This window comes from Hyaena hyaena, unplaced genomic scaffold (assembly GCF_003009895.1).
Source record: "Hyaena hyaena isolate Hyena2069 unplaced genomic scaffold, ASM300989v1 scaffold_515, whole genome shotgun sequence".
Lineage (NCBI taxonomy): Eukaryota > Metazoa > Chordata > Mammalia > Carnivora > Hyaenidae > Hyaena > Hyaena hyaena.
In genome coordinates, this window is record NW_024081147.1 from 980,574 (window position 1) to 997,650 (window position 17,077).

Sequence of the window (17,077 nt, forward strand, 5' to 3'; positions counted from 1 at the left end):
TAAAGAAGTTAACCCTCAGGAAGGTTTGGTTGCATCTGATTTTGCCACCCTAAATTTATGCTGACAAATTCATAAAACTGGTTTTAGTGTAAGAGGGCCAGCTTTGGAATTTGTTTTGAAATAAATAAATCATGTTATACATATTAATGCAAAAGGAGGAGAAGAAAACCCTTGTAACTAACTAGTATTTAAAGCAAGTCATGGCTGTAATGTCTAAACACTTTGGAAACTCTGTTTTAAAATCCATACCTTAGGAGGCTATATGCAAAGCTTATAAGGTGATGTTTCCTAATTTCTAACAATGAAATTTCATTGAGAATTTCACTTCTCACCTTAGGCAGATAGGTCAGCTAAGCACCAGTCCACAGGGCTTGCTGCTCTTAAAACACTGCCAGTATATACAACACTTAATTATATAAAAAATACAATTGGATTGCTCCCTAATTGTATTTCCATAACTCTCTTTCCCAAGTACCCAAGTTTCTGGAGAAAAAGACTCCTTTCTTACCATCTTTCATTCCTCCGCAGTCATCAGCATCATGATTAGCATACACTAGGGCTCAAAGGAATTTTTTTAATGGCTAAAGTTCATTTAATGAATAGGAAGGGGAAAATACCATCCTATGTTATGGCAAACATTGAGTCTGATGGAACAGCTACCAGTTTCCAAAAATCTCGTCTGGACCCATGCCCACTGACATCATGGGAGACCTGTCGACACCCAGCCACCCAAGTATCCCCACAGTGATCTGCACTCTGGGGGTGCAGGTTGAGGGCACACATTTGTAGCTATCAAAAATCAGATGGAACTGACAAACATGCTGGAAGATATAATCTTCAGAGATCTCCTGTTAAAAAGGCCTAACATTAGGGGGAGAGGGGAATGTGGGCAATGGGCATGGAGGAGGGCACTTGTAGGGATGAGCACTGGGTGTTGTATGGAAGTCAATTTTACAATAATTTATATATTTTAAAAAGGTCTAATATTAATCACCAAGTATTACACTAATCAACAGAAGTAGAATAAATTCAAGCAGAAAGTATAAATGCCCCCACTTCATTCTTCCAAAGGCAGAGGAACCTTCAAAAGCCAGAAGTTTGCAAAGTTGCTTCCTCTTTGTACTTTCACTTATCCAACCAATTATTTCAGGATACGATTGGTCTTTGATTTTTATTACCATTTTTAGAATGGCCTCTGCTAGGAACCCATCTTTCCCATGCTTAGAACTTGGACATCTTGGCCTGAGACTCTACTGTGGGAAATCAAAAAGAAGTAAAGGGCAAGATGGTGGCAAGAAATGATACCTTCCCCTCCTTTATAGAAGGGTATGAGCCATCATGTGACAAAAACAGAACCAGTGAAGGCTGAAAAAGATACTGCAATATCAGGGCTCCTTTGTAAAATCAATTTTTCCAAGACAGTCTTCAAACTAAAGGACCACAGTAATTGTACTGACTGCCAAATGTGAAAAATTACAACTTTTTTAAAAACCAAATTATAAGAAAATGAGAAAAGCCCAAGTTACTCTTGTGGAGAACTCTCCCAGGACTAAACCTGAGCACGCTCCCCAGTCTCTTGGCCTCAGCCATTCCTCGCCTCTCTTGACACAGGTTAGAGCCTCAAGAGGGAACAGGTACTGCCCAAAAGGCCTTCTGGAGTGGAGAGCCTGTTTAGGGAAGGACATCTCTGCACAAGAAGTGCTATCTCCCCCACTCACTGGCCAGCATGGGAGCAAAAGCTGGAATTTGTAAAAACAACCAAAGTACCACTGATCCAAACACAAGTCATATTCAAAAACGCACACGCGTACAAGAGAAAAAGAGAGACAGAAAAGGAGAATGTTAGCAGAGGGAACATAACCAAGAGCTAGAATCGTTTTAAGTCCAGCAAAGCCTTAGAGCTAAGGAGCTCAGTGCTCCCTTTTTTGAAGTTATAGGGAGTTAAATGTGGGAAGGAGAAGGCAAGAACATGGTGGGCATCATAACTGTTAACACTTAGTAAAGAATGACATTAAACTCTACTTCTTCTTGAAAAGCTACCTTTACAAGATGACTTACTAAATACAATTATTGCTACATCTGGGTGTATTAATAAAGATCTTACAGTTACAAAAAGAGTTCAAAAAATGTGTTTTATCTAAAATCCAAATCAGAATCGTGTTTTGCATCTTGAATCCTGAATAGAGCATACTCTTCACCTCTTTGTTACATGAATTGGCAAATCTAACCTTTTATTTATTTATTTTTAATTTTTTAGGTCTTTATTTTATTTTGAGAGACAGAGACAGAGAGCGAGTGGGGGAGGGGCAGAGAGAGAGGGAGACACAGAATCTGAAGCAGGCTCCAGGCTCTGAGCTGTCAGCACAGAGTCGGACGCAGGGCTCGAACCCACCAACTGTGAGATCATGTCCTGAGCCAAAGTTGGACACTTAACCAAGTGAGCCAACCAGGCGCCCCAAATCTAACCTTTTAGAAATCTGAAAAGGTGTCCCTTAAAGTGATCAAGTTCAATGTGACTGACATTCACTCATCACCAACTCCCTACTCATCCTTCAAAACAGGAAGCTGAATTCTTACTGGTGTTCAATGGAACAAATGTCTTTCACTCATGGGAAAATTTACTAAGCACTTCTTCCAGAACACAAAGTATCCACATATGTGAGTCACCATTTTATCTTTGGTGCCAAGTAAGCCCCTCAGGGTGACAAGGTTTAAGTTATTCCCCAAGGTCTCCCATTTGTGAAGGAAACTTTGTTGTTTGGATTTCCCAGCTAGAGCTCCATCCACTAGATACATCTGCCAGAAGAAGCACCCATCTATTTCCCATGTCTGCTGCTTGGGAAAGGATCAACTGGGGAATGCCCATTAATCTAGCTCAGGTACACCCAAAGATAAAGGAAGTAAACTTTAATTAAACTTTATAAAGGAAGAGATACAAAGGTAAATAAACCCTTTGCTCTTCATCACTGGTCCTCTAAATTGTACTATGGTACAACAGTAACGTACTAGTTAACCACCTTGAAGTGTCACACTCAAAGACCAACAGCCTCACTCATTCAACCAATACCCAATGAATATTTACTGTGATGAAGACTCCTGTGAAGCTGTGATTTTAAAAAGATATAAACTTAATTTTTTGATTTTAAAAAAGAGAATTTAAAACTACATGCAAACCTGATGGCATCCATGGATCCGAAGTTGGTTTGGTCAAGGTGTTCACCTGCTCCCAGTTGAAGTCATCATCTTCAGCCTGACTATATCCACATGCGCTATGTGGCTCGTCAAAGAGGCAACCACCTAAAATGTAAAAGAATGAAAAGTTATGTGAGCTACAAATAGACTTCTGGAGTAAGCGATGATGACTGAAGGTAACTGTAAACCTACTTGATACCGAACTAAATTTGATTTGACCTTGGTGCTCAGGTACTATATGGAACTTGACCCTACTGTACCCTATGGGCTTAAGCACTCATCGAGCTTAATATTAACCGTGCCTTACCAGTACTACTATACTATAGTGTCCTCCTGCCCAAAGAATCCAGTGTTTGTATAATCTAATTGAAAATAAGACCCAAGTAAATTTATAATTCATATTTTCCAGATTTGCAGGGATTTGGAATAATTGATCTTATGTTCAAAATGTTAATAGGGTGGCCCTAGGTATTCAATGTGTTTTCAATAAAAACACATCATGATGTGTCCAAAAAAATTAAAAGAGAAATGCTTTCGCCATTAACACTGGCACAATGTCATGGGAAAAACAATACAGTAGAGACCATGAACATAGCTTGCAAAATACATTCTCTAAGGATTATTCTAAATCTAAGATAAAAACAGGTTTAACTTTAATACTTTGTACATTTGAAGACCCAAAAGTAAAATAGATTATAAATTTGCTTCTAGTCCACACACTTTTTAAAGGCAAGAATAAATTCAAAACTAAACATCTGCTTAATTCTGGTGCTAGAAATGAAGCTACTTAAAGAAACAAAGAATAAGAGCAAATGCAATTTTACAAAGCAGTTCAGCTGTTTCAGCATCCTGAGGCACGCTGATGATTTTCAGTCCCACCCACATCCTCTTAAATGTCTCCTGTTACTTTGAATTAGTGCGGTATCAAATCTTTTCACCAATGCTTCACATTGCGAAAGGGAGTGATTATATTGATCATATTAATTACTATGAAAATTCTAATATCCATTATATAATGCTACTAGTTATATTCATTAAAAGTATTACTCATACCATTTGCAGCTACGTGGATGGAACTAGAGGGTATCATGCTAAGCAAAATTAGTCAGTCAGAGAAACACAAATATCATATGACTTCACTCATACGAAGACTTAAATACAAAACAGATGAACCTAAGGGAAGGGAAGCAAAAGTAACATAAAAACAGGGAGGGGGACAAAAATATAAGAGACTCTTAAATATGGAGAACAAACAGAGGGTTACTGGAGGGGTTGTGGGAGGGGGATGGGCTAAATGAGTAGGGGCATTAAGGATTCTACTCCTGAAATCACTGTTGCACTCTATGCTAACTTGAAAGTAAATTTTTAAAAATTAATTTTAAAAAATATTACTCATAATTACTTGCCAATGATGAGAATTAAGGGCTCTGGTCAAGAAAACACAAAAATAAGAACATTATTGCACTATGTCTGTAGTGCAATAATACTATGTCCGGCAGCACGAAGATAAATAAAATAGCACTTGTACAAACTCAGAGGTAAAGGTAGATGTTAGAGGTCACCGAGGGTCAACTTCAATCTAAAAGCTTATGTCAAGACTACAAGCATCTAGACAGAGAGACAGCTTCGAATGGGTGAAGCACTCAGGAAATCTAGAAAAGCATCCCTACCTTATAGACAATCCCCCCTTTAAAAAGGCCCAGCCTCTGCTTCTTCAAATGTATACTCATTTATCTTAGTTCGACCCTGTGAAGAAATAGGAAAAAAGTCTCCGCTTTTACACAGGAAAGCCGATTATTTGAAAAGAGCCGTCATGTTCTAGGTCTTCACTTCTCCAGGCAAAACATGTTTTGCTCCCCTCAGTGCCTTCCAGCAGAAGGCTTTCAGGTTTTCACTGCCCTGGCCGCTGTTCTCTGCATGTTCCCTGGGTTATGGGGACTCATCCAGAACAATGGCTCCCAGTACTGGAGCCAGAATTCAATTGGCTGTTTCCCTGGACCTCAAGCTCTTTGAACAGTCTGGGCAGAGTGGTGGTCCATTCGGAGCGTCTGCGAGCCTGAAGTCCCGTATGTCTTTTTCCGGGCACTGCTGTTAAGTCCTTTCCCCTCTCTTATAATCAGACTTCCTGAATTTGAACTCAGGGCTGTACATGGATCCTTACTAAATCCCATCTCATTGTCTTCCATGCCTCACTCCAGCCTGTTAAGAGCTTTCAGAATCCTGAGTTCACTATTCGGGTATTAGTCATCCCACCTAGACGGGGGTCATCTGCAAATGTGATGAGCACGCGTTCTATGTCTCCCTCCAAATCGCTGATTTAAAAAATGTTAAACAGGGCAGAGTCAAGGGACCTCAGACCATTTTGGGTCTCTCCCAGCTCTCTAGCTTTGCCTTAGTTTTTGGCTTGAGGCATGACCGACCGTGAAATTAGTGACCCTGGCCACTGTCTTCTGTGACACTTTAACAGAACTGGTCAATTAAACATTCCACTGAGAACAGAAACTCATTACAAAGATACAGCACTAACTCAATATTTCACCTTGACAACAACGGGTAATTTATACTTCCCTCCCACTCAGCTTTAACAAGTTCAGAAACAAAGTGGATTTGGTTAAAAGCACATAATACTAACGACTTTCCAATTTGGGGTAAGAAATCTTAGAAGACTATGCAAACATCTAGGAGAAATATTTTCCCTTGGTTGCAAATCTTAATTCTGATGTAGAAAATCGCTTCAGTACTGTAGGAATAAGCTCAAACAGCAGTAGCACTGATAATATTCAGACAGAAGGAAACCACCATGAATTTTGACAGAAACGGGGTCCCCCCGTGGAAACACGGCCTGTAGTACAATCTTAAACGGTGAAAAATAGCTATCGGCAGCCACAAAACAATTCAATGCTAGTTAAAGATCTGGTTCACAAAACCACCACTGGCACTGAAGATATAACCAAATAGAAAGGCGAAAGCATGCATGGCTAACAGCAAACCCCAAAGGCTGATGCAAAACCCTGGTGCAAATATATACTTTCCCATTGCATAAAGCTGTGTTTATCACTTGAAAGGAAACATAAAACGTATGCTATGGTTCTTTCAGACCCATGTACGATTATCAAACCACTGGAAAATGGGATAGACTGAATTTCCTATTGCCCGAAGATACCCGCACACCAATTTTCAGAGCCACCGCTGGCTTCACCCAACAGATTTGAGACCCTAAAAATAGTAAAGTTGGTTTATTGAGCTAAAAGACGATGAGATTAAGGTGTTTACATCTGAATTAAACTGACCAATTAAAGAGACAACAATTAAACCTTGGTTTTCAAGGCGGCTCTGTGCAGTGACAAGGGGAACAAGGTCAAAGATCTGGCCCCTTCCCCTTCTCCCACGGCCAGCTTTGTGGCTGTAGACAAATCACTGAGAGATATCTCTGAATCCTGGTTTCTCCACCTATAAAATGGAGATGACACATATCTCACATGGTATTTCTGATGATTCAATAAGAGAGCAAACGTCAAGTTAGTGTATCATGTGGTCAGGCATGTTCAGCCAGTATCTGCTTATCATTCGTTCTGAAATCCTTCTTGGAACAATGACCCTCATGGGTTCACTTCATCGCAAATAACTGGGATATGTAATTGGAAATTTAGAAGTGTGTGTCAGGAAGGTGAAGAGCTGTGAGCATCCATGCAGGCACACTCCTGTGGGCTTCTCCGTGGAGCCATGTGAGGGCAAAGAACAGTAGGTTTTTCAAGTAAATGCTTTGGGGCCATTGAAGAATGTGGTAAGGAAGCAAAGTCTCCAAAAAAATGCAGGGAAATGAAGCTCTTCCAAAAATAAATCTCCTTGATTTTCAGAATAACACAGTTTCTGTACAGGAATGGAGGGGAAGTGGTCAGCAATGGACTTGCCAAGGTTTCCCCGGAACACAGTCTTTACTTGGACTAATGCCTAACAGCTCATGGCTGGACCACAGTCCTCCATCAGATCAAATTAAATTATTTCCCTTTTGTGGCAGTAAATCAGTACTAAACCAAAAGTCAGGTGCAAGATGGAGGAAAGGTGATGCAGCCAGTTGGGGTGCAGGTTGCCATCATTCACATTCTCTCCCTCCATCTCCCTCTTCCTCTCTCCCTCCCTCGGCCCCTCTAACCTTCCTCTCTCTGTCCCCTCCCCCCTCTCTGTTCCTTCCTCTCCTTCTTTACCTCTCCCAGCTTGCTCACGGGGGGCGCGCACGCGCGCTCTCTCTCGCTCTCTCTCTCTCTCTCTCTCTAAAAGAAAGGTCCATGAAAGCCTATAGGAAAGGTAGGAATTCTGCTGAAAAGCAATTTTGGTTATAATTCTTAGTCATCTTGGTACTCTCTAGAACTCTCTAGAACCATGGTAGTAAAATGAGTAATGAATTCTGCCAAAATTCATACAGAATTTGGCTGCAACAATTTCGGCTGGACATGTTTAAAAGAAGTGCAAGGTAATATCCACTTAATCAATGGAAACAACCTCAATATAGCCCCCACAAAACACCCAGGCCCATCCCGGTGTATTCCAAGATGAATAATCTAGAAATAAGACTAAATCAGTGAACATGTGCATTTTTTATTTGGGATGAAAACTATAAGCTGGTTAAATGCTTTTTTAATTTTTTTCATGTTTTTTATTTATTTCTGAGAGAGAGAGAGAGAGAGAGAGAGCGAGCATAAGCAGGAGAGGGTCAGAGAGAGAAGGAGACACAGAATCTGAAGCAGGATCCAGGCTCTGCGCTAGCTGTCAGCACAAAGCCCGACACAGGGCTCGAACCCACGAACTGTGAGATAATAACGTGAGCTGAAGTCAGATGCTTACTTGACTGAGCCACCCAGGCGCTCCTGGTTAAATGTTAATTAAGTCTTCACAAATTATGGCTTTTGCTTTAGAAAAGTTGAACTCTTTTTTGGGGCAATAATTAGATAGCAAGACTAGTTGCCTATGAAGGTCATTCTTGATTTATGAAAATAAAATATTGCATTTGCATACTGAAGGGAATTTATCTTTCTTCTTTCTTTGGAGTAGCAGAGAATTCGTAGATCCAAAAATAGTATGATATCATGGATAGAAGCTATAAAGGAGAGGATGGTCCACTTTTTCCCCAAAGAAAACCTGAAAAGATCTTTCACATGACCACCTATGTCCTAATAAAGTGCCAGGCCTGAAGAGCAGACAAAAGAAAACAAACTGACAAGAGTTAGCGCCCCGCCGTTAAGAGCAGTATTTTATTTTTTTTTTTATTTTTATCTCTTTATTATTGAAGTATAGTTAGCATACACCATTATATTAGCTTTGCCTGTACAATATAACGATTCCACAATTCTTTACACAGTGACTGTGTGGGTCACGACATGTTGACCCAGCATACATACATGTACATTTTGCAAACCCAATTTAACTCTACTGAGATACACGGATATTATCCATTTCTGTTCTATTCGGTTTTGTAAAAGGCTGGTCCAGATCCACTAACGCGACTTCAAGGTCTTCAAAGGTTGCTCCCTGTAGTCTTTAAGGTTTGGGAATGAGAACCATTACCTGGGACTATTCATTTTGCATGAAGTTGCTAATCAACACCACCATATGGGAACCCTACAAAATTCTCTGGTATTAACAGCTACCATTTGGTGGACATCTGCCCTGGGTCAGCCAGATTCTGCTTAAGGGGACAAGTCATTATTTCACTTACTCCTCACAATTGCTGAGACATTTGTCTCAATTCAAAGAAATTGTTATGTAACAAAACCACGCATATGTTTACATGTATTACTTAATCTTAAAAACCCTAAAGGCAACCATTGATAACCTTTATGCCAGCTATCGATGTAATACCTCTGAGTTCTAAATTCACTTTTCATTGCTTGCGCTGCAAAACTGTATCCAAGCTCTCTAACTACATTTCCTGTCCCAGGGGGCAAAGCCAGTGAGCTTTTAACAATGGAGGGTTCTAAAGAGGCATTGTGAGAGGAAGGAGGGGGGGATTAAATAGGGCTCCTCAACACACAAGTTTTCTCCAGCACCGGGGCCACAATGCTGGAGCCTTCTCAGGACCCAGCTCAACTGGTGCACGGTGGTAGGCAGTACCCTGCAGACAAGAACTTACCCCAGCACCGCTTCCGCAGTTCTGCAGTGGAGCGGCCCCCAAAAGAAAGCCCCCATGAACAGCTTCCCCTGCTGCTCTAGAGGACACACTTCCTCCAAGTTCCATCACTGTGGCCCCACAGCAACTTCCCTACCAACCACTGAGCCCTGGATATCACCTCTAGAAAGATGTCCTCCTTGGACTCTTCTATTTATTCCCTGGACCAGTGCCTGCCTCTCATATCTACCATTCCTTTATTCTTAGAGCTCTCTTTACTTCATACTTGCCAATCTCTTATATTCCAACCCACTGTTACAGTTAACTATTCTTTTTCTTAAGCTCATTTATTTATTTTTTGAAGGAGAGAGAGCACAAGCAGGAGAGAAGCAGAGAGAGAGGGGAGAGAGGGAGAGAATCCCAAGCAGGCTACACACTGTACACCCAGAGCCCTATTCAGGGCTAGATCTCATGAATGGTAAGATCATGACCTTTGCCAATATCAAAAGTCCAGCCCTCAAATGACTGAGCCACCCAAGTGCCCCTACTTAATTATTCTTTATATATTATTCTTCATATTCTGTTCAAATTACTGTGTGGTTTCTGTCTCCTGCCTGGAAATTCATTGCTATATCCCTGTTTTTACAAATAGGAGTTTGGAGTGGTCAATTATCTTGCCCAAAGTCACGCAGAGTTCACCCAAGGTCTGAGTCCAAAGGTCATACTCTTTCCAGTCTGCACATTTTTACTTTGAATGCACCTCAATAAGTAAACAATGTATAATATTTGTATAATGATTGTTGCATGAATTGCATTGCAAATAAGCTCACCTAAGAAGCCAGTAGTGGACAATCAAATGTTAATTTCATAAACTTACTTACAAGATCCACACACATTTTGAATTGTTCTGCCTTTAACAGGTTAAATTGACTCATATATTCTAGCAATCAAGTTCTTCTTGTTATAATTACAGCCCATTTAAAGTTATTTTGTGAAAAGATGGCAATACTCCTTGAGGAGATTTCTGAAACATTTTTCTCATTTGTTCTAAATACAGAATGACCCCATTTAAGGCAGCCTTTACCAAATCCATAAAGTATTAAATGGGTCTCTCTACAGAGCAGGGGAATTGAAAACTAGTGCTCACGCACCCCACAAAGAAAAGTAATGCTATATGTTCTATTTTCCTAAAATACATATAATCTCAGGTGGTCCTATCCACTTATTTCAAAGTTAAAACTGTCAGGTAAATGGCTAGAAATTAATACCTTTCAAACGATAAACAGAAAGTGAGCTGTAATATACATAATTGTTTTAAGAGTTAAAGAAACAACCCTACAGCAACATAGCGAAGCCACTGCTTTCTTCTTATAAATCAATCCCAGTGACATCTACATTTAATTGCCTGCCAAACAATACAAGTATATAAAGCCTCTTAAACTTTGAGTGCCCCGGTGACGGTTAGTGAATCAGACACTAAGCATTATAGAAATGCTCTTCTACATAATTTAATCCAGCAAGTAGTTTTTACACATTGCACAGGCATTTAAATGGCTAATGCTATGCTCTATTGTAAAAAGTGCTATTTGCCAATGGATATATTTTATATAACTCAAAGGAAATGAGCTGTCTTGTTCTTAAAGTGTCTATGGCTTATTATACTTACTGCATACTTCATTTCATATCCATCTATTGATCCCTGATTTTTAAAAAAAGGCCTGATTGCAACAAACAAGCATGCATTTTTTCTTATTGATCTTAATATCTTTTTTTTACCCCAATGGGTAACAGCATCATTTTTTTTTTAAAGTTTATTTATTTTTGAGAGAGAGAGAGACAGAGCAGAAGCAAGGGCAGACCAAGAGAGAGACACAGAATCTGAAGCAGGGTCCAGGCTCTGAGCTGTCAGCACAGAGCCCGACGCAGGGCTCAAACCCACAAACCGTGAGATCATGACCTGAGCCGAAGTCAGATGCTCAACCAACTGAGCCACCCAGGAGCCCCATACCAGTGTCATTTCTATTCCCAAATATTGTACAGATGCATCCAAATCATTAGGGATCTGTCTCAGTTTCCCATTTATAAAGAAATGCCTTATAAGTCACTACAGAGTTTAATTAAACCACTCAAACAAACTCCCTACGAATTCGAATCTACCTGAATCTAACACTGGTCCTCTCCCGTCCACACCAGTATTGAAAAATACAGTGTGAAAAACAGTGTCTGCCTCTATCATAGCAACAGCAGTAAAAGGAAAAAAAAAAGGAAAACAAAATGATAGGGTATCTGCAGGAACCGTCTAGGGGAGAAGATGGTCAAATCTAGATCAGTATTTACCACTTCATCTTGGGAGGTGCATGGGTCCTGAGTCCTATGCTGGAGCAATGGTTCTCAAAGTAGGTCCCTGGACCAGCAGTATCACCTGGGATCCTGTTAGAAATGCAGATTCCTAAGCCCCACTCCCAACCAACTAAATGAGAAACTCTGGGGTAGAGTCTTGTGATTTTTTGTTTTCAAGTGTATTTATTTATTTTGAAAGAGACAGCATGGGGCGGGGCAGAGAGAGAGATTGAGATTGAGAATCCCAAGCAGACTCCACACTGCCAGCGCAGACTTCAATATGGGGCTCAACCCACGAAAACACAAGTTCCTGAGCTAAACTGAAACGAAGAATCTGACGCTTAACTAACTGAGCCACCCAGTTGCTCCTGAAAGTCTTGTGTTTTAATAAGCCAGACCTCAGGGTGATTCTGGTGCCTACTAATGTCTGATAACCACTGTTCCAGACCGACCTATTTAACCAGACTCTTCTTGGAGCAGCTCTGGGAACCGGCACATTTAAAAAAATTCCCAGAATAATCTAATCATTTGGCCCATTTTTAGAAAACTGTTTCAGATCAGTGGCTTCAAACATTCTTAAGAAGGTATTATCAATTTTTTTAAAAAGGCACAACCATCCTATGTTTACCTATTTGTAAATTATATAATGTGGATTATTATAGACACACACATAACTGACCTTTTCAAGTGCAAACTACAAGGCAAATATAAAGTTCAAATATTTTCTTCCATGTACCAAGGGATTGTACTATACACCTCAAAGGGTGTGGAGAAAGCTTTTTGGAGATCACTGCTCTAAATAACTTCTTTTAGTCATAAATATCTATCTCTCAAGTGCATAAGGGCAACAGAGTAACACTGCTTGATCAAAGTGTTGAATTCCATGCTCTAATTTCATGCTAAGAAACCCCCAATCTGTAATTTTTCTCCTAAGTGTAACAGTTCAACAAAAGCAGATATCCTAGGTAGAAAATGATCCTGGTTGTTGGTCAGAGAAACACAGGAAATTAATAATAATAAAAAAAAAATAACAGAATTTCATTATACGCCCAGTAGCACTCCTGCCAGTTTAGTATGATTTACAAATCCATCTCTTGATGATTTTATTAGCACAAAATCATTGTCTGGGAAAGCAGATAAAATAAACTCCTGAATTCACCCATATGTACTATAGCCAAGCCATGTTATTCAGCTTAAAACAGGCAACCAATTATTTATTTTCACTGGATGCTGATGAACCTAAACTCAACTAAACATATTCCCTCAATGAACATTTTTTTCTGCACATCAAGCTCATTGGGTAGAATCAAATTATAAGGAAAAAGTAAATATAATTTCCTATATCCTCTTGGCAAAACATTCACTTCAATTTCCTATCATTAGGAGTAATTATTCTAAAATAAAAATTGGTAACTTATAAGACTGACTCTATTTAATTGGAATCTGAGACCCAGGATACATTAAGCCCTGGGTCTGTCACCTACCTGTTCTATCTCCGGACAAGTCACGGACTGTGTGTCGTGCTCTCTGTATGAAAAGGGGAGATACAAATCTCCTTTCACGGGAGCAATTAGTGTCTATGATTTCAACGCTGAAAATGGAGGTTTGTAATAGAGAAGTCTTCTACTTAGTTCAAGAGCCTAACACTCATATGCCAATGAGCTGGAAGTGAGAAATAGGAACAGGCGCCCCCCCACCCCCCACTCCAACCCACCCGTCAGCCACTGTTCCCTTTATCCCTCACATGTTTCTTATAGGACGCATCACAGTGGGTTCGGCGTAATTCTCATGCCCAAAGATCTGCATTGTTTTATACAACAGGGGTCCAAAATCTAAGCCTCCTACCAATTTGGTGCTCAAGCGAGGAAACAGCATCTATTCCAGTGGCAAGGGTTAGGGCGTGGCTCTGTTGGGCTTACTGACAAACACTACAACGGTCTTCAACTCAGAAGTTCCTTATAGGATTTTGAGGGGGAAATTCCGAACTTGGGCAAAGCCCTGAGGATTTATGTGCAACAGAAGATATGACTAACTATGTACTATGTACTAAGCAGTACTATGTATTGCTTATCTCCTAGGGGAACCGGGCAGGTTGACCTTGGTGGGGCCCATGAAAGCGTAGTCACTGTTACAAGATGATGAACCTCAAAGACAGCATGACCAAGTTTCGTGCATGCTATCTGAAACAGAAAATATAGGTGACAGACACCCCTTTGTGGACACTGCCTATGGGGGCTGGTGGCACCACAAAATGGATGTTCAAGCCAAGAACCTGAGTCACCCTGCACAATACCTTACCCCCCAAACACTTTTCAGATCTTTTTCCTACTACTCCCTCCCTACCGCAACTTGAGTTTCAGCTCATGTCCCCACTGACTTTGACCCATCCCCCTACACTTAGACTCTCACCTGCCTCAGTCTATCCCACACACGACCAGCAAGCTGACCTTTTATAAAACAGAGGGCCAAAAACGGTCTCTCCCTACTTAAAACTATTCCTGGGCCCCTCACTGCCCACGGGATAATATCCAAATGTTATCATGTGACATATGAGATTTTCTGGATTTGAACTGTGTGTGTGTGTGCTTCTTCATCTCCACTTTTGGCCACCACTTCCCTGTAATAGTACACTACAGTAATTCCTGACCATCTGTAGATTCACTCCAAGGACGGGGCTGCCCACACACCACAGGTCTGAGACACCATCCCTGCACCTACCCCAGAGTCTGGCTGCCAGACTCCTCCTTCGTTTTTCAAATGCCAGCTCAGATGCTACCTCTCCTGGGTACCTGTTTTTGATTCCTTTTCACAGACAGAATCAATCACTCCTTCCTATATACCATCGCTGCAAAGTAAGTCTTCTAGATGTCTTGATTACCCCATACAGCAGCACGATTGTGGTTAAGTTTGTCATCTCTACAGCATTCTGAGCTCCGTGGGTCTGGGCAATGTTCTCTTCACCTCTGTTTCCTCAGTCCTAGAGAGGTACCCATTACTCATTACATACCTGCTGGATTTAATGGAATTTTGTGGAGTTTTCTATAACAAAGGTAAGCACAAAAACCATTTACTGCTGCATTTTTATTGGAAACAAACACTGAAGAAGAAAAATACTAATGGATTCTATTCACTCAACATTCTCACTGCACCATGGGAAGAAGGCATTCTGATTCTAGAACTCTTTCTTGCCTTTTTGATCTTACTCATGGCATCTCCTTCTCTCTCTCCTCCCTCCCTCCCTGTCAACCCAATTCCTCTCACTGAGGAAGGGAAAGAGGCAAGGGAAGAAAAGAAGGGAGAGGGGGTTAAAAAGAAAAATCAAAGAGGACAAAAAAGATGCCCTTGTCCTCAGGGAAGGCAATCTGGGGGGCAGGAAGCTGTTAAAAAGGAGAAATATGAAAAATGCTACAGGAGCCAAGAGAAAGACCAAAAACTCATCCTGAAAGCCTCCTGTCCCTAAATGGTCCAGATTAAAAAAGAAAACCAGAGAGTCAGCAACTAGATGTGAGAATCTAAAATATCCATGGCCTGTTATTCTGAGAATCTGCATAATAAGGCTCTTATCTGGCAGACCTCAGCAGAAGTCAACAAAAAGCATAGGGATTCTCTGTGTATCATACTGGAACTCTGGTTTAATGCCTCAGTTGGTTGTTTTTATGTTTCAAACATAAAAAGAATGCTAATAATTACAGGTCATATATCTTTCACATTTAGGAAATGTACAAGTAGTGAATAAGTAAGTATTCAATATCAAACTTCAATTCGCAGGCCATGATGAAAGTACACTGTGAAGAAAAATACTTCATTATATACTTTTTTGAACCAGGAAGCTGCATTCTCTAAGGTAACACCAATGCTGGCACAATGCAAAAAATGGCTATGAATCAGCTTTCCTTCCAGTCATTTTATATGACCAATTAGTTGCTAAGATATAGGGAACTAAGAATATTAACCCTTCTGAAGGTCAACACAATTGAAGCGTCTTTCTTTCCATAATTGAGTATCTACTCAATATTCTATTTCCCTTGGTAGCAGGTATTGTTTTGCCACTGACTAAAGAGAACAAGTGGTCTGAGGAAATAACTCGGGACCAGGGAGCAGAATGTCTGGGTCCCAGTCCTGCCCTGATCTGTGTGTGGCTTTGAGGGAGGCAACCAGCTGGCAACGTGGAGATAACAACGGACAGAATGTAGATTAACCACCAAAAAGACAGTGAGGTAAGTATCAACTCTATTTATATGTAAAACCATCCACTTTCAAGAATATCATAAGTAACTTTGTATATATGTGCATGTGTTTATATATACACAATTAACATCATCTATTTGCCTACCTACCAACCTATCCAGTTACCTATCCTACTTATCACCTGTCTAGTAAATTGGTAAATATTGGCTCCCTTTCCTTTCTGGTCCTCCCTTCTGATCTATATAAAATAGCCCAGATAAACCAGATCATTAGTTTTTCAGTGTGCCTCCCAGAACCCTTAGACTCCCTTAGATTGCAAAGGTAAGCCTACTGCCGGCCTTCCTAAAACCCTGCTTCAACCTGATATTCAACATCCCTTTACTTTAAATGTTGGTGTTCCATGGGCAATAAGAGAATTTTACCAAAAAAGACTAATACCTAACAGTATTTGACAACTTGCAATTTAGATGATCTCTAAGGTAAGATTTCCATTCTAAGATGATGCATCCTATTATTTTTCTTTCTTCTCTTAAATGAAATACTTCTTTATCAGGAACATGATGGAAGTTAAAATCTATTGGTGTGTATCTAGGTATACGGTTGGGAGGGGTCTGATTATAATATAAAAAATTAAGAAAAATAATGTTAAATAATAGAAGCAGAAAGGATAGCAGAGCTCAATTTAAAGAGAGAAGAGAAGGTTCAAGGTAGAGGTGGTGAAGAAGTAAAAGTGTAGGAACATCTGCATGATGATGCCAGGTTCGTGACTAGGAAAGCAAAGAACACAAATTCACAGGAGCAGGCAACCACTACTCTCAAATCTGTGTGGGCTGGAACTGATTTGGGGTGTTCATTGCTATCCAAATCAACTCCAGAAAGATCTACATCCTATTTGTCAGAAGGATTTCAGAATATCTAACAGAAGTTCTTCTCAACCTGCCCTACTCCTCAGCAGCTGCTTACTCATGTCTAAAAGTATCTGAATCAAGGGGTTCCTGGGTAGCTCAGTCAGTTGAGTGTCTGACTTCAGCTCAGGTCATGATCTCATGGCTTGTGAGTTCGAGCCCCACATCAGGCTCCGTGCTGACAGCTAAGAGCCTGTAGCCTGCTTTGGGTTCTGTGTCTCCCTCTCTGGCTCTGCCTCTCCACCACTCACACTCTGTCTCTCTCCCTCAAGAATAAATAAACATTAAAAAAAAATTTTTTAAGTATCTGAGTCAGTGTATGATTTTTTTTTAAGTCTATAAAAAAGAG

At 40.4% G+C, this 17,077-nt stretch overlaps 1 protein-coding gene and 1 long non-coding RNA gene across 6 annotated transcripts in view; one reads left to right on the forward strand and one right to left on the reverse strand.

The window, feature by feature from the left end:
* The window catches only part of PTPRM (protein tyrosine phosphatase receptor type M), a 782,304-nt gene that overhangs the window by 583,663 nt on the left and 181,564 nt on the right, over positions 1-17,077 (reverse strand). For all 5 annotated transcript variants that reach the window (XM_039255239.1, XM_039255236.1, XM_039255237.1 and 2 more), the window contains exon 2: positions 3,175-3,297. In XM_039255239.1, the coding sequence (XP_039111170.1) occupies positions 3,175-3,297 (123 nt within the window). The remainder of the gene's footprint in view (positions 1-3,174; positions 3,298-17,077) is intronic.
* LOC120247366 overlaps positions 1-17,077 on the forward strand; it is a 62,334-nt gene that overhangs the window by 25,924 nt on the left and 19,333 nt on the right. The window contains exon 3 of the long non-coding RNA XR_005532281.1: positions 15,668-15,852. This is a non-coding gene — a long non-coding RNA (uncharacterized LOC120247366). The remainder of the gene's footprint in view (positions 1-15,667; positions 15,853-17,077) is intronic.